The 18,119-nt window shown below is 35.2% G+C and overlaps 1 protein-coding gene across 8 annotated transcripts in view; it reads right to left on the reverse strand.

The window, feature by feature from the left end:
* PTPN13 (protein tyrosine phosphatase non-receptor type 13) overlaps positions 1–18,119 on the reverse strand; it is a 149,987-nt gene that overhangs the window by 42,665 nt on the left and 89,203 nt on the right. For 4 of the 8 annotated variants that reach the window (XM_069485530.1, XM_069485529.1, XM_069485533.1 and 1 more), the window contains 8 exons: positions 17,296–17,449; positions 16,878–17,016; positions 16,376–16,528; positions 13,186–13,368; positions 11,299–11,461; positions 6,445–6,862; positions 6,203–6,300; positions 4,005–4,061 (listed from right to left, as the gene is read on the reverse strand). In XM_069485530.1, the coding sequence (XP_069341631.1) occupies positions 4,005–4,061; positions 6,203–6,300; positions 6,445–6,862; positions 11,299–11,461; positions 13,186–13,368; positions 16,376–16,528; positions 16,878–17,016; positions 17,296–17,449 (1,365 nt within the window). The remainder of the gene's footprint in view (positions 1–4,004; positions 4,062–6,202; positions 6,301–6,444; positions 6,863–11,298; positions 11,462–13,185; positions 13,369–16,375; positions 16,529–16,877; positions 17,017–17,295; positions 17,450–18,119) is intronic. The other 4 variants (XM_069485534.1, XM_069485535.1, XM_069485536.1 and 1 more) reach the window with 2 other exon arrangements.

Here is an 18,119-nt window from a genome sequence, read left to right on the forward strand (position 1 = left end):
TTTGTAAACTGAATCTTCAAATTCAACTCTATATAGTTCTCAAGCGTGTTTAAGATTTCTGAAAATTACAGATATGGCTTCACTGAAGTATACAGAATTTCCTTAATCCTTCACATGCATTTTTATAACAACGAAATCATTATGAACACAGACCTCATTTCTGTATATCAAACATACAACTACCCATGGACTTAAAACTGTATTAGTATGTTATAATGGTAACTTTGTTACACAACATATATTGATGCTTAAATGACATAAATATGGTACTTCATATTCTGGAAATAAAATCTTTTATTTTCAGAATACAGTAACAACAATAATTTCTTCTCAGGAGTGAATTAACCTTGTATCTTAAGCACCACTTTAGTGCAAGTTTGCTAGTTCCCTGTAGTGTATATGCTCCTATTCTGATGTTTCTTTGACTAAAACTTAGTTACAATTAATAAGAGTAATAGTAATTTTGCATTTCTAATTAATTTATCAATGAGATTACAAAAAAAATCACTCCACAATGGTGTAAAGAGCCTACGTATTAGGTAGTCCTAAGCAACAGCCCATCCATTAATGCCTAGCTTAATGGGATCATCTTTATCCTAAAATAGGTAATTAGCTAGAACAAATACAAATTAACACAAAACAAAAATCATAAAATAAAACAAATAAGGAAGTTAGGTCACATGAGGAATTGAAATCAGTATAGTGTTTAAGTGACCATATTGGTGAGGTGGTACGAGAGAACAGATAAAATCAAAGTGCTTTGTAAAAGTGATTAAATGATGATATTGCTTTGAATTTCCATTTTCTTTTCTAAGTTTCAGATTTAACCACCTGCTGCCGAGGAATCAGGATACCTAGACACTGATTAAATTTATCATTCTACGGGTACTTAATAAGTCCAAAGGCATGTAGTTCCTGGAAAAGCAAAATCTTAGGTGGTAAACATAGCATAAAATGAATGAAGAAGGAGGAGCAAACAGCCTGGGGGGAATCATGGCTCCTGAGTTACTCTGTTCCTCATTCCAACTAAGAATAGAAAAGTACTTAACTTTGCTAGGTTTCAAATGTCCTAATAAACACACCGTAAGTTGAAAATATCACAAGTCAAAAATGCATTTAATACACCTATCTTACCAAACATCATAGCTTGGCGTAGCCTACCTTAAATGTGCTCAGAACACTCACATTAGCTTTCAGTTGGGCAAAATCATCATACAATCCTATTTTATAATAAAGTATAGAATATCTCATGTAATTTATTGAATACTGCACTGAAAAGTGAAACAGAATGGTTGTATGGATACCCAAAATATTGTCTCTACTGAATGCCTATCACTTTTGCACCATCGTAAAATTGAACCACCGTTAAGTCAGGGATCATATGTAGTTTGTGGTTTGGACATTACAGGAAGCAACATGACAACAAACTGAGCTAAAGCTTTTCAATTGCTGTATAATAATCACAGAAAAAAAAAGAAACACTAAAAATAATTTTTTTATAATTCTTGGGTAAGTTTTACATTTTTTTTTACTCTTTTAAAAAATTTTTAAATAATATAAATAATTTTTTTTTCTTTTTTACAGCCATATGCACTGGAGACATGCATGGCTTAGTCTTTAAGACAGGCATATGCTATTGGCAGGATCACCCAGGTAGTATTTACTCTTATAAAGGCAGGTAAGGGTGTTTTTTGAAAAGCTGAGCAACTTTTTTCCTGAAATCACAATCAAGGGGTTGGAATCCTTTCCACATCTGTTTCAAAGTGTGAGATTAGAAGACACACGACTTTTTTCTTTTACCTTCTCTTTCAAGTTTTACATTCTTTAAGAATCTCTGGAGGCCATCAAAGGCAAGACTGAATTTAACACACTCATCCTCGTTCTAAGTGAGGAATAATTTAACGTTAACTGATGTTCATGTATAATTTGCACTTAGTAATCTCAACCAGCAGGAAGAACACTGAAGTTAGAATAACAAGTCCCATATTTGACTCATGGACAAGTAATTTAACTTTTTGATCCTTCGTTATTTTATTTGGAAAAAACATGTTTGCCATGCTCTATTATGTGAAAACTTAATTTTCAAGAGAGCGCTCATTTAGGCTACTTGGGCAGATTCAAAAGGAGTGTTGAGGAATACATGGCCTTGTCTGGAAGCTGACTGGGGCACACCTCCACAGGAAGGTGGATTGGCCCTCCTATAGGAAGCAGGTGGGGAGATCAGGCTTCTAAAGGTTTAAACAGAACTACTCTGCATGTTGGATATCCAACATAAATTCATATTCTTTCCCATCAGAACCTAAGTTAAAACACATTTCAAATTCTCATCCTTAAATAGATTATTATCCAGCTTCTTCCACAAGTTGAGCAGGGAAAAAATAATACCTAGAAATAATTAGGCATTATCATACTAGGAGGAGGTCTAACAAGTGGATCACAAAGTGGGCTCTGGAGACAGACTGCCTTCATTCAAATCGTGGCTCTACCACTTGCTGGCTTTGTGACCTTCTGTACAACTCAACCTCTCTTATGCTTCGGTTTCTCATTTGTGAAAGGGAAATAGCATTAGTGCCCATCTCACAGGGAGATTGTGGGGATTAAATGAGAAATAAACATTAAGTGCTTAGAACAGTGATTGGTATAGAGTACGCACTCACTAACTGCTAGTCAATAATTATTACCGTACAGACATGTTCATTTCAGTTATGCAGGTGTCCTAAATCCAGTCCATGTAACCAGTTTGATCATCAAAACCTATACACCAAGGTCTTAGTAACTTAGGCCCAAGTATAAGTTCAATAAATTTTTATTTAATGATAGGCCCTTAGATTTTTTGAGGATTGATACATTCAAAAACAAAATGAGATGAAAACACCCTCCTTCATTTGCTATAAGTATTTAAGACATTGTATATATTTTTACTTTTGGAAACAATTTTAATTCTAAGAAAAATCTTCCTTTCTTGAAGAATTTGTATGTGTATTTCTATTAAAGAATAAGAATTATACAGAATAAAACTCCTGTGTTTGACAGTTTTGACCTATAAAAACAGTAATTCTATATAGTTCAATTTACTCTCATGCTTTCCTTTTGGCCTTAGCTATTACGAAAATTAGAACTAAACTTATATCAAGTTTAGTGACATTAATAATTTTGATTAGCATACTTGCTTCTTTCTCAGTAGGCTTTTGATTTTTTTCAACTTTAAGAATCTGAGAGTAAGACTGAAACATTTTTGGAGGAAAGTAGTGTACACGTAGTAATAAAACGTTCTTTTCTGCCCATGAAAGTTGTTAGAAAGGTCAAATAAGATAATGTATATGAAAGTACTCTGCAACCTAAATTCTAAAAATTTTGAAGCCACTGATTTTCAAGTCACTGTACATTTCTGGTCTTCTTTCTACAACTTTGTTTCTTAGATTCCTTCTAAACTACCAATCTCAACACTTAAAGTCTTCAAATTCTCCCCATAACATTTAGGATAAGATTCAAAACTGGTCCCTACTTAGTTCTCAAGCTTCACCCTGGCCCCTATGTGCCTCCATATTAAAACTCTTGTAGTCCCCTAAATCTGTTAACTTCTCTCATGTCTCTGATCATGCTACGTCCTTGATCTGGAATGCTTACCTCCACTGTTCTGAGTAAATTCTCCTTTGATTTCAAGATTCAGTTCAAGCATTGCTTTAAAATAACCGCCTTAGATAAAACTCTTTTTAATCAAAATTGTCTCTCATCTGAACTACTATCTTAGCTTCCTGATTAGTGCCCTGAGCTCTCATTTGGCATTTCTTTAGTTCATTAACATCATCCTAAATCACAGGTCCCATCACATCACCACAATGCTAGAAAATACAACTCTGCTTTGATTTCTGTGTAAGGCCTAAATGCCTGGCCTTAAGGACAGAATTAAAGACTCTTCATTGTTAGGTCCAAGACTATCTCTTCAGGTAGAAGAAAAGAGAAAAGATGAGAGAAATGAGGGGAAAAATATTAGGTAAACCTACCATTTTCTTTTAAGGATACTTGGGATGAAGCATTTCCAGAACTATGTATAGTCATTCCTGTGGTATAAATTAAATTATTAGACATTTTATAAGATGGTCAGATACTAGATACAGAAGTCATTTATTCTGATAAGTTCATAAAAATCAATAAAAATTAAGGCAGCAACATCGTCTTTTATTTACACTAAGAAAAATATGTCTTCCCCCACGGGGCATGTTTACAATTTTAAAATCATAGTTAAGCATATTAACTTGTTTTGCAGCATAAATTTAAACACAAGTATATTCTGATATATCAAATATGAAATGATGAAACTGAAATGAGTTTTGCATTTGTCCAAATGTTAAAAGAAAATTCAATATTCAATAAGAATGAATAATTTAAATTAAAAAATGTAGAAAATTTTCCTTTTAAGGGTGAATTTATCTGTTTTTCCATAAAACATTTGCTACTCTCCTGATCTGTGATGAATTTTCATGTAGACCAAAGCCTTCCTAACGAAACTAGCTGAGTATCTATGAGATCCCATTTTATGTGAACTTATTTTGAAAAGTATTTCCTAAAATAAGAGGCTGGGTGCAGGGGCTCACACCTCTAACCCTAGCACTCTGGGAGGCTGAGGTGGGAGGATCACTTGAGGTCAGGAGTTTGACACCAGCCTGAGAAACACAATCAAAAAAAGAAAACATCAGTGGGGCACACCTAGCTACTCGGGAGGCTGAGGCAGGAGAACTGCTTGAGCCCAGGAGCTGGAGGTTGCAGTGAGCTATGATGATACCACTGTACTCTACACCTGGGGTGACAGAGTGAGACTATCTCAAGAAAAAAAAAAATCTAACCAATCTCAGACTATTTTCAATATATAGGGTTATCTATAGGATGAAACCTTGTCTTTTATCTGTTTAACTTTTTTTTAACTGATTCGACTTAAATTGATGATAGTATAATCTCTGAAAGGTGTAAAAGCCAATGTTAATAAACTAATATTACTTTCCATAAATATTTATCTACTATAATGTAGAGTTCTCTTATGACTTCATTTATTCCACATATCCCCAATCCAACTATAGGATAAAAAAATACTTAAAAAAATTTCTGTTATTAGGGCTAAATTAACCAATTTTGGGCTTAAGGAGAGAGTTAAGTAGAAGTATTTGGTAAAACACCCGAAGGGGCTATCCTTGCTCCCCTTTTGTCTCCCACGCTGTGTCATATTTTGGGTAGCAGTTCAGATTTCTGTGCTAAAATATCTACTCTTCTCAAAGAGTGACTCTAGTGCATCTCCCTTTTAAGATGCACAAGGCAACGGGAAACCTGAACTATTTATCTTACAAGGTAGCATTTTAAATAATTAATAGGCTCCAGCTTGCTGGGAGAATTTAAAGAAATGTAAATCAACTAAGAATTTATACCTACCAACCTACAGTACACTTCATATAAAATTATCTAAGTTTTTAGAGATAATTCTGTTCAGGCTAAGGTGAAAGCATCCTAAATAAACCTTTCTTCAAAAAATATAGCATTACCAGAGTCCACTCACACAGGCTTGTAAGGAAAAGTCAGAGCAAGGTGAACCAATGCAATAGTGTAAGACTGTGTTCCCTCAGTACGACTGTCACGGCTACCAAGACCAAGAGGAAACTGAGGCATAGTCTGTGCCATTACTAGTTAGTCACTTGTTAAGTTGACTCTTTTTTTTTTTTTTTTTTTGTTGAGACAGAGTCTCACTTTGTTGCCCAGGCTAGAGTGAGTGCCGTGGCATCAGCTTAGCTCACAGCAACCTCAGACTCCTCGGCTTAAGCGATCCTACTGCCTCAGCCTCCCGAGTAGCTGGGACTACAGGCATGCGCCACTATGCCTGGCTAATTTTTTCTATATAGATTTTTAGTTGTCCATATAATGTCGTTCTATTTTTAGTAGAGACGGGGTCTCACTCAGGCTGGTCTCGAACTCCTGACCTTGAGCGATCCACCCGCCTCGGCCTCCCAGAGTGCTAGGATTACAGGCGTGAGCCACCGCGCCCGGCCTAAGTTGACTCTTGATTTGGTGTATTTTAAGTAACCTAAAAGTTTATATTCACAGTTTTGGAAGTCAGGACATAGAATCCAAAATAATTTCTAGATAATTAACATGATCTCATTTACTTCCCTCTGAGCATGAGGTACGGGACAAAAAAGGTAAGCTTGTTCATGCTGACCTAGAACACATGCTTGCCCAGGGTCTTCAATGGCTGAGGAGTCTGATTCATGTTTCATCCTTTCGGGACTTCTATTTAAACTTGCAACAGACTTTGAACTGAAGAGGGAAAAGGAAGGTAGGAGGGAAGTGTCAATGTAAAAAAAAGTATGGTGAAAATAATAAAACGTCAAAACAAAGACAAAATGTATGAAATGTATAATTTACAAATATGCAGTTTGGGTAAGTCAATCGTATTCTTACTTATTAAGTTTTGTGAATCCTGCCAAAGATTCTGTATCAGATCTTCCCATCTGGTGAAAAGGTTTTCCCACCAGCTCCGCCACGGTTTGTGGTGGGGATTCCAGGTTAACAATGACATTTTTCCGAGGAGGATAGAGAGAGGCCTGACTGAGATCATGGTATGATTTACTCATCCCTCTGGGCTTTTCCTCCCATGAAGCTTTGTCACTCTTCTCTTTTGAATTGTTTTGCAATGGCTGGTAAAGCGACAGCTCAGAGCAGGACAGCCTCTTCAGAATCTCAGCTTGAACTGACAAAGGTCGAACGGCAAGTTTGTTGAGGGTGCTGCCGGCCAGACTGCCAGTGCTGACTGCTCGTCCCATATTAAATCCTCTAACGGACTCTGCTTGGAGATTCAGGCTCCTAAACGAAGCTCTCTCTACAAGGAAATAGGATTGCTTTACATGAGGGAAACACTGCAGAGTACCTTTATGAGAAGAGTTATTTAAATAAAGAAAAGACAGCATGCAGTTTTTCATCATTTTGACTGCCAGCATAAGTAGCTTTCAAAGTATGGCCATCGAGGGTTTTAAAGAGGAGGTTTGAAGATCCTGGCTTTCATACCATCTCTCCATCCTTTCAGCTTTCAGCTGCGGCCGACTCAGTGTTTCCTACTTCATTTAATGATTCTCTTGGATCCAATAATATTTGGTGCTCAGGCTTGCTGACCCCAAATTCCTTATGGTTTTCAGTTAGAAATGAGAACGACATTTAACAGAGTAGTTTTCAACCCTGGGAGTGTCCCTGCTAAAATATCAGCAAACCAAGAATGGAGAGAAGGAGAGATGAAACCTGGATGAGCTGACACGGTGAATACAAGCCTGAAAAAGAAGCTGAGCAGAGGAGTTCTGCACAGGAAAAAGCTCTTGATTATTGTACTTTTAAAAGCTTAAGGCAGATTGTGGTGATGGTGAATTGTACACTATAAATGGGTGAATTATATGGTATGTGAATTGTATCTCAATAATGTTGTTGCCCACCCCCCCCCCAAAAACTCTTAAGGCAAATTATTTGTTATTTCACTACTATGCCACTCTCAACTTCCTAACTTGCTGACTTGGAGGCATGGGAGAACCAAATAGTACTCATCTCTCTGTTTTGGTATCTGTCAATTAATATGATCAGGGAGATGGGGATCTCCTTATGCTTCAATTCCTTTTGCTCCCAAATAAACATCTAAAGTCTTCTTTTTGAGGGTAAATTTAGAAATACTTTTTATAAACAAGTGCTTGGCTATTCTGTTTTGTAAGAACCAATGTCATATCAATATTTTAACATTTAGACTATTAAAAAAAGCATTGCAGCACATGTAAATAAAGGATAGAAGCAGAGAATTTCTGATGATTTAGTTGTTCATGCATTTAGTAACGCATATTGCAAGGCATTCCCTTTGATCCCTCCAGAAAGCAGTAACCCTGAGATGCATTCTGTCTGGAATAAATCTTGACTACTATGTAAAATAGCACGGAAAAGTTCCTTTTGAAAAGAAAATGACTCCCTGAAGGGTTCCAGGTTGAAAAAAAGAAAAAGAAAAGAAAATGTCAGATGATTACTTAGATCTTTAGATTCTGTTTCATTTATCTTCTAATTCCTAAGAAGATTAATAACTGGCATTTGATCTCAATCATAAGCAGGCAGGAAAACATTGAAGATTTGTAATATTCATGGATAGGAATCAAGTTTAAATAAATATGTCTCATTGTCACCAGGAAATTTCAAAGCTCTTTCTCTGAAGTAGACACCAAGTTAAAACAAGACATGAAAATGCAAGACCTTAAAAAAAGACCTTCACTTAAAAATTCCCAGAATCGTTTTTAACTTAAAATGTGGAGTTCTTCTTAGAGCAGGTAACACTATTTCTATTTTCTTTTACTTTGAGAGCAGCCTTTAAAGAAGCAAAACGGTATCTTATGAAGATTCAATTATCAGGAAATGCCTTTACACCCAATAGATTTTTTTATCCTTAAGAAAAATGTAGACCAAGTTTTGGAAAAAATAAGGACAGCTGGTCCAGTTTGGGTTTTGTCTGTTTTGTGAACATATTAGGAATTACGCTGTTCAAATCTATTGATAAGCCTACTCCAGGATAAGACTTAAAATATTGCATATACTCATAGGATGGGATCATAAACAATCCACTTATCTAGTCTGTTCTACTGCCTTTTACCTGGAAAGGACTCCAATATGGATCAACAGTATGGGAAAGGAGGACATTAGAATGTGCCTGTATCCTAATACTAAAATGTTTCAAATTTGAACACAAAGGCTTACTAGTTCTACACTCAGTCTGGAATCCATGCTTTCTAATTTCTGTTTCTGCTATTGGTTAGTCCCTTATACCATTTTGTGCTTCCTTATATTGTCAACTTAATCATATGTTGATTAAGGGACTTTACTTATTCTGTTTATCCCACAGTATAAGTGACTATTAATCTTAATTTAACTCAATGCAAATCAGGTCTTGGGAAACTCATCAAACAGAAAGTATACTAGATTAGAATTAGGACCAGGGTTCTAGCCTAGTGTGACCTCTAACTATGAAGTTAGGGGAAACACTATCTTCTCTGAACCTGTTTCTGCATCGGTAAAATTTTAGACTTAGTGACCTCTAAGATTCTTTCTAGAACCAACATTCAATGACTCTAAAGCAGCAGCAGACATTTGTTGGCCCATCAGCTTTCTACAGATAACCTCAGTTATTTTCACCTGTCTAGTACACATAGTTAAATAGGCACTGGTTACTTCTAAGGCAATTTTAAGTAGGTGATCATTCCTTCGAAGGTTTGCCAAAATCTGGGAAAAGATGTAGACCACACCATCTTAAAGTGCTTTCAAATATGAGTTCATGCATACACAGCTGTCGTGATCCTGGTGGCAAAACTGTGAGATATGTAGAGCATTCCCCACTTCATGGATGAAGAAAATAAGCCTGCAAAAAGTTAGTTACTTTCCTAAGGTCATTCATCTGCTACTACTGCTGCTACTACTACTACATAGTAGAGTGGTAGATAGTAGTGTACTATGTAGCACACAGTATAGTAGCAGTATCTTCTACTATTGCTGATACTACTATTACTATGGTAGTGATAAAACAATGTTGATGATGATAACAATAATAATGAATATTTACTGAATACTTTCTCTGTACCAGGTACTTTTAAAGTGCACTACATGTATGAATTCATTTCTTCTATACAACCTTATAATTATCATTTCACAAATGGAGTAACTGAGCTAGAGAGTTTAAGTAGCTTGCCTAAGGGTTTAAGGCTTCTAAGTAATAGAGCCTCGTTTGACACTTGCAGTTTGGCTCCAAAGCTCATGCTCTTAACTACTATTCTATATTGTTCTTCAGTATAAGAAATGTTGAGGATGGAAGGCTAGTTTCATACTTTGTCTTCCAACTGTCTTTACCATACCACATCTGTGATGAAGTAACCTTCAATTTTTCAATTCTGGTTTGTGCTGAATAGAATATAAGTCCAAGTAGGAATGCTGATGACACCAACAGGTTTTATATTTCACTATACTTTGTAATTATATAAGAATACATAAATTTTTTAGCAGAGCAAAGCAGAGAAAGAAAAATAATTATGAGATTACTTTATAGTAGTGGTGATTACATTTTAGCATGCGTAAAAATCATTACTGAAAAAAGCCTGTTAAAATGCAGATTCTAAGGACCCAGTTCCCAAAGACTGTGATTCTCCAAGTTTCAGGTAGGTTCCTGGACTCTTCATTTTAAATATGCATACAACCCCCACCTCCGTCACGATTCTGAAAGTTTGCGAAACATCCATTCATAGGTTGCCATGACCCCAGTACGATTCCATGCGGAAAATATTTTCCTTAAGATTTCAGAATGTGAAAAATTTTGGATTAAAAATTTATAGGGCTGTGCTGCACAAGCTCACCAGTGCTATTCCATTAGATTTTTTAATCATACACTTCAGAATGTTTTGCTTAAGCCTATCAGAACTTACTTGTACAGAATTGCGTTTTATATAACTTTAATCTTTAATTGCAGAGTAAGCTTTAAATATTTCAGTTCTGACTGAGATATTTTTTGGGAGCCAAATCAGTTTCTTCTACTGGCTCCTTTTTTGAAAAGAAAGTGAAACCACTCTCCTGACCATTTATATTGGATACTGTGGTTATTCATCTCAATCTCAAAATAGAGATGCACTCAAGTAAAACTCCTGAGGCGGTAAATCTGCCAACCCACATAAATGTATGGCCTGTCTCTTCACTCACCTGGGTGCCTATCCCTCCTGTCCTCTGCCTTGTTTCCCATGTTCTTTCCCTCATCTGCAAAGTCCTTCCATTTATCTCCAACCTACTTAAATTATTTTTGTCTTTTCAAATCCAATTCAAGTGCCATCTCTCCAGTACTCCAGCCTCTCACTTCTCTGTTCTCTTGTAGTATGGATCATAAAGTCTGTATGATATAATCTGTTACTAAAATCTTGAACCTCTATTGTGTATTATTGTTTCACATATGTTGGTCTTAGCTTCCCAAATAGTGTGTAAGTTTACTGTGGATAGATGTTACATGGCCCAGACTTTTATAATGTTTACATTATAAAATAGACATTTCAACAGGTACTGCCCCAGTGATCTGGGGTGCTTTTCTCAAAATGAACATGAACTAGAAATCTCAGCTTCATTTGTGACACTTTTATAGCCTTGACTTAGTCATTTCACATGTATATAACATTGTAAGTTTTTATCCTAAACATGGTAGTTCTTTTAAAATTTGTGGCAAAAATTGTGCATATACCCTGACGACATCTGAAATAGTCTGCTTCTCCTTACCAATATCTTGGGCATCTTGGTTGCTCTGTCTTGTTCTCATCTGCAGCTGGAACTTGTGCAGGGAAGAGCAGAGGTGCAGCAGGTACTGGCATACCTTACTGTTTTCTGTCTGGAAGGCATGTTTTATTCCATCTGATGTATTTTGCAATGTGATTTTCTTTTTCTACAACATTAATCAAGAGTATTCAAAATTAGAATGCTTTCCTATAACTTTTTTACGTGACCAAATACTATAATCTGTTAATAAGTAGAGATATTACTTATATTTCCCATTATTAGAGATTGGATTTTTTTTTACCTACATCTCATATAAATATAGAAAATATAATAGTATACAGTCATGCAGTGCTTAGCAATGAAGATACATTCTGAGAAACGCATTGTTAGGTGGTTTTGTCATTGTGTAAACATACAGTGTACATACACAAACCTAGATGGGACAGTCTACTATGTACCTAGATGATATGTTATAGCCTATTGCACCTTGGCTACAAACCTGTACAGCATGTTACTATACTGAATACTGTAGGCAACTATAACACAATGCTAAGTATTTATGTAAACATAGAAAAGGTACAGTAAAGATAAGCATTAGTTGTATACATGGTCCATTATTGACTGAAACGTCATTATGTGGCATGTGACTGTATTATTATAAACAAATTCAGGAAAAAAATTAATATTACTTGCCACTTTCAAAAATTATAGCCTAAATCAGATTGTATATACTAGCCATGAGCAAAGGAAAAAATTTCCTTTAATAAGATTATTAATATTTTGAGTTTATGGCAATGTTTACAAATACCAAAACTGTTTGAAAAAAAGATGATAAGACATATGTGTTCCACTCTGTTGGTTAAAAAAAACCCTGACGTTCAATAAGAATTTTTTTTTTAAACAATATATAATGATTAGAGCTGTGATTCAGTTAAGTAGAATCTGGGTAGTATGAAGGCTGGACAGAAGTGGTGGGAAGCTAAAGAAAATGTGGGAATGGACAGGTATTGGATAATGTAACTGCTGGGTTGAGAGATAAAATGTGTTGATATTTTTGCCAAATACAGGGGAAGTAGGAGAATCGCAAATCAGGTCTAGAACTGATTTCAAAGGTCTCTAGGTTGAAGATTATCCAGAGTCCTTCAGGACCTTGATATCTTTATAAAATTGTTCTGGTGAGAGCATATTTCAGCCCAAATATGAACTAAAGGTATCAATAGTCTCTGAATACCACAAGGAAAAAAATATCAAAACATATTTTTGATTCACCTCTGGGGTTTGCTATATGGCACTTCAATGTTCAGATATCCCAACTATGTCCTAAATCAACATATGTTTTTATAGCTGTTTCACAAATATATTTTCTAAAAATCACTTTTCTAACTTTATCTCTATAGACATTATACACTAAAATCTAAGACAGAAAGTCCTGGGACTAGTTCATAAAATCCAGTAAATCTCTGGACTGTTGAGATTAAAATAACAGTTGCTATGAGGGATCTACTACTGAGCTAGACAAAGTTCACTGGAGTTAAGATAATTATCTATCTTAAAAACTTTAAGGGGATTTCTCCAGGTAATAAGTTACGACCTTAGAATAAGTTCTGACTTAACAGAGAATTCAACTTGGTTGTAATTTAACTAAAGTTAATTGAGCATATAACCAGCTAGGAATGTGTAATACTCTTTTAAAAATCACTTCTTGAAAAAAACCACAAACAAATAAAATCTCAACACTTCCTATCAATACAAGAAGGAAGAGTTAAATTATATTAAGATATATTAGCTCTACTGTCTAAAGGTTACTTAAGGAAAGTCAGTTAATGTGCTACATTGGAAATCAAGAACATTCACTTAAAAATATAATAAAAAGAGGTTCAATGAACATACAGAAAAAGAAATCTTCTTGGTTTCCCTCCATGGAAAGCGAAGGACCAATGTGCGAACTCCATTGTGAACTTCAAACACAAGGACACCTTTGGAACAGACTCCCAGCAATATTCCCGTTTGTGACTTTTTCTCAGGGTGCACTCGGTGAAAATGAACTCCATATTCTGTCAGTCTTTGGCAGACCTGTTGGAACAATACCACACCACAGCAACACACTTTGGTAAATGGTGACCAAGATACTGAAGCTGTACCAGGGTAGTTTAATGTGGAAAGGACAGTCTTCAACAAGTGTTGCTGCAACAATCCACATGCCAAAAACATAAATCTCAACCCTTACTTCACCCTTAACCCAAAATGATTGCAGACCTACGTACAGGAGCTAAAAACATAAAGTTCAAAAAATTTTTGTGACCTTGGGGTGAGCAAAAATTTCTTCTATTTTTTTTTAGGAGAAAAAAGTATACAAATTTATTTAATGTGTATAAACATGGAAGTCATATAAAATATAAGACTCAAAGACAGGCCAGATGGTTGAGGTTTAAATACCCTCCTATAAGGGAGAGGGAAATGGGGGTAGTGGTGCTGCAGGTGATTTTTAGATGGATAGTAAATGAGTTTAGGGAAGATGAATGGATTTGCAAGACAGAAATATTAACTTATAAATGTTTCTCTTTGGAATTTGAATGAACCGAAGAGGCAGAACAAAGTCCCTCCAGGTGCAGTTACATTCCTTAGTCTCCTTTCCTAGGATAGATAATAAAATTTTGGGAGGGGACAGAAGGCAATTATGTTCTCTTTGGTGGGTCAGGTCTTAAAGCACCTAAGGGAATATTAAAGTAAAATTTAAGCTTGTGCTGGGAGTGGGAGGAAGAGAGGACAGGAGAAGTCAGAATGTCCTTGATTCTGCGGCAGCTTCTAAGGCCTATTTTAGTTCAGAGCTCAGCAGGCCAAAGTGCCATGCTTTTTGGAGTATTTTTTCTGAGACCCAAAAGTATGCATAGTAAATATGCATATAGATGCTCCTTAGCTTTTAATGGGGTTACCTCCTGATAAACCTATTGTAAGTCAAAAATATCGTATGTCAAAAATTCATTTAATACCCCCAAAACCCCATTGTAAAGTCGACAAATTGTAAGTGGAACCATCAGTACTTTCAGTAATTTAAATGAGCAAAAATTTCTTAAATAGGACATAAAAAGCAGGAACCACAAAAGAAAAAATTGAAAACTTCATTAACATCATAAACTTGCTCATTAAGAGTCAATGCTAATAAAATATAAAGGGAAGCCACAGACTGGGAGAGAAATCAATGTAAAACATTTATCTGATAAAAGACTTGTATCCAGAATATATACTTTTCAACAGTAAGGAAGCACGTAACCAGATAGAAAACTGGGCAAAAGGTTTTTTTATTAGATATGTCAACAAAGAAGATACATGAATACCAAACAAACACATGAAGATATGCTCAACATAAACAGTAACGAGGAAAATACAAATTAAAACCATAACAATATACCATTACTCACAAAGTTCAAAGGCTAACGTGAAAAAGACTGAAAATACCAAGTGTTGTTGAGGATGTGGAGCAACTGGAACTCTCAGACACAGTTGGTAGGACTGTAAAACTGTACAGCCACTTTGGAAAACAGTTTGGCAATTTCTTTCAGAGTTAAACATATACATACCTTAGGTCATAGCAATCCTACTTCAAGAGAAATAAAACATATGTTCACAGAAAAATGCATATTGGAATATTTATAGCAGCTTTCTATCACTTAATGAAAAAATAAAATTGTATATCTGTACAAAGAAAAACTACTCAGCAAAAAACTGTGGAGGTGGTTGCCCAACAGTATACATTTTTGAAAACTCATTGGACTGAACACATAAAAGTGGTAAATTTTACTGTTTATACATTATACTTCAATAAAGCAGATTTACAAAAAGTTAAAGTATTTCAAAGGCAATATAATATACAGCATAAGTCTAAACTTACAAGGTTGTGTTAACAAGGTTAAAAAAAAACTTCTTAGGTTAGAAGAAAGATGCTAAAGTTAAAGAGAAAAAGTAATAAGATATGTTATTAGGAGCAGGGTAACATAATATGCATTAGGCATGCTATTTACAGGGGGAAAACTGAAATTCAGAGAGGTTAAGTACATCGTCCAAGGTCACCCAGCTAGTTGAAAGAAGAATTCAAATACAAGACTGTCTGCCTGCAAATCCCCAGATTCTTTTCACTGAGCCAATCTGCCTTCTACCATTATTAATAAAAACATAACTTGATATTTATTATAAGAATAAAAATGTAGTAACTAACGAAAACATAAGTTCATGATTTAATATCTTTAAATTTAGACTCAAACAAAACAAACCACCTTGCCTTTCTTACCATGAATCCTAGATTAAAGGTGGTCTAAGTCTGTGAATGAAACCCCTTCGTAGATTTTCACAGGGCTGGGAAACCTGGCTCCTTTCAAATGGAGCAGCAAATGGAAGGCATATTGTTTACATCCTAGGGAGCTGAAACAAGAGAACGTTCTAAAAGTTTCTCTTTGTGATGGAACACTATCTTATTATACTTGTTATTCATATTGGAAGTTTACATAGTGCTATTTTTCTTGATGACAACACACTACTATTTATCTGAGGTCTTACAGGAAACTGGTGGCAGAACTATAACCACAAATCAATTTTTCTCACTTCCTCCCCCTGTGTAAGTTAGTTGGCAGTTAGTGGAAAGACCATTTTCAAAGGGTGCAAATGAGTTTTAAGCCTTCTGAGAAAAGACAAAACAAAACAATTTTAGAATCATGTGAACTTGCCTCTCATATCCAGCTATTTACCAAATTCAATTGTTTCTTCTTTATAATGCATCTTGATTTTGAGAGTGTGGAATAGTATAAAAGCATAAAATGTATAGCCAGATAGATACGGGTTCAAATCATAGTTTTGCCCCATACACTAGCCATTGACTTTGGGAACATTACATTGCCTCTTTGAGACTGACTCACCTCTTTGATGAAATGAAAAATAAAATACCACAGTTTCAGTCAGCAATAAATGAGATGAGATAATGCACAGTTTCAGTTATGGGCACTTGAGCTTTTATGTATGTGTCCTCCAACGCATTTTGCTTCTTTTGAAAAAGATATAAAGCTTATCATTCGTAATCTTGGATGCTTACCTTTAGAAATTCTAACTCTGTCTCTTTTTCAGAAGCTCCCACATAGGTATTGTGCAGTTTGGGCAACTCTTCTTTAATATAGGATAAATCGAGTTTCTCCATTACTCTGGCAGGCAAATAATGTTCTAGTCTAAAATAAGACACACCATGAACCTAAAAAGGAGAATATTTTTGTAAGCAATTCTGTTTGCCTTTTATTGGAACAAACTCTCTTCCTCCTATCTTAAAGTTTGTGCTTCAGCCAAGAGATAAAATACATCTACGTATTTCTACTTCTTTCTCTGAGGAATGAGTTTTAGAGGAAATGTTATCAGTCTTTTAGTGAGGTTGAATGACTGAACTGATTAGCAAGCTTGAAGAGAGTGACATTCAAAGGTTTCAAAACTAGCCTCACAATCTCCGTATCTAAATGTCAAACACCTCAACCAGGTTTAGTCCTTAACTACACCAAATAGAAGAGCACCAATATAAACGTGGCCCTGGAGAAAAACATAAATCCTACCTCTGGTTGATAATCTCCATACTCAGCCTGGAGCGCCAAGGATGCCAGCAATAAGGAAGTCTCGTCATCACAGTGCATCCTCTCCTCCAAAATATCTTTTCGCAGCTGAAGGTAATACTGATGACAGGTCAGAGTATGTCTGGAAAAAATAAATAGACACACAAGCATCTAGGCTTCTGATCTTGAATATTAAGGTGATTTTTGTTATAGACATATATGTTTAGTTTTCAAGATGGTTTATTATAAAGCTTGTTTTTTAAGGCATAAGGATTACATAAACTATGTTGAAAAAAATATGTCTTTTACGATAAAGAAGACATTATCATTGATCAGAATCAAATAATTCAGTCATCAATAAGCTAAAGGGTCAAAAGACCAGTGGTGAAAAACAGCAAAAGAGAAACTCTTGTGTACTCACTGTATTAGACTAACATCATCCATGAAAAATTTAATTCGGAAAAACAACGTAAAATTAATAGCGGCTTTGCTCTTTTTCTTTGGTTCTTCTTTCCATCCCTCTGGGGCCACTTTGGTTAATTTTAAATCAGGATCAACAAAGAAATACTCATTATCTAAAACAGAATCAGAAAAACATTCAGATAAAGTAAAAAATACTTTAATGTTTTTTTTCTGATTTCTTCATTTTTGGCCAGACTTGCACAAAATAGTATTATACAAGAATTAAACAAGACTGTTAAGAAGTATGGCAGGCAGCTCTGAGGCACTGCATATAGATGGGAGGCAATACGGCTCAATCTTTTAAGACTGGGCCAGATAGATTCAACTCCTGGCCAGGATTCAACTCCTAGCCACATCATTTACTATCTGTATGACATTGAATAAATTATTTTGCCTCTCTAGACATCAATTTTCTTGTCAATAAGATAAGGATACTGATAATTCCTGTTTTATAGGGTTATTATAAGGATCAAATGACAATGCATATAAAACACTTGGTAAAGCACATAGTACATGGTAAGCATTCAATAAATAGTGACTTATGTTTATCATTGATCTATCAGCTGAAACCTAGGAGGAATGACAGTCATCATTTTCTTTTTATTTTTCAATGTCATCTTTTAACTATTGCCTTGCCAAATAAAAAGATTAGTCAATACAATCTGCTTTGTCCAGCATGTTTAAGAAATTAGGTGTATTATAAATAGAAATTCTGATTAATTGACTATCTTTAGGTAGATAGGATTACCTGATTAGTCGAAAAGTGAAATTAATAAAGTGATA

The sequence above is a fragment of the Eulemur rufifrons genome, chromosome 13 (genome assembly GCF_041146395.1).
Source record: "Eulemur rufifrons isolate Redbay chromosome 13, OSU_ERuf_1, whole genome shotgun sequence".
Lineage (NCBI taxonomy): Eukaryota > Metazoa > Chordata > Mammalia > Primates > Lemuridae > Eulemur > Eulemur rufifrons.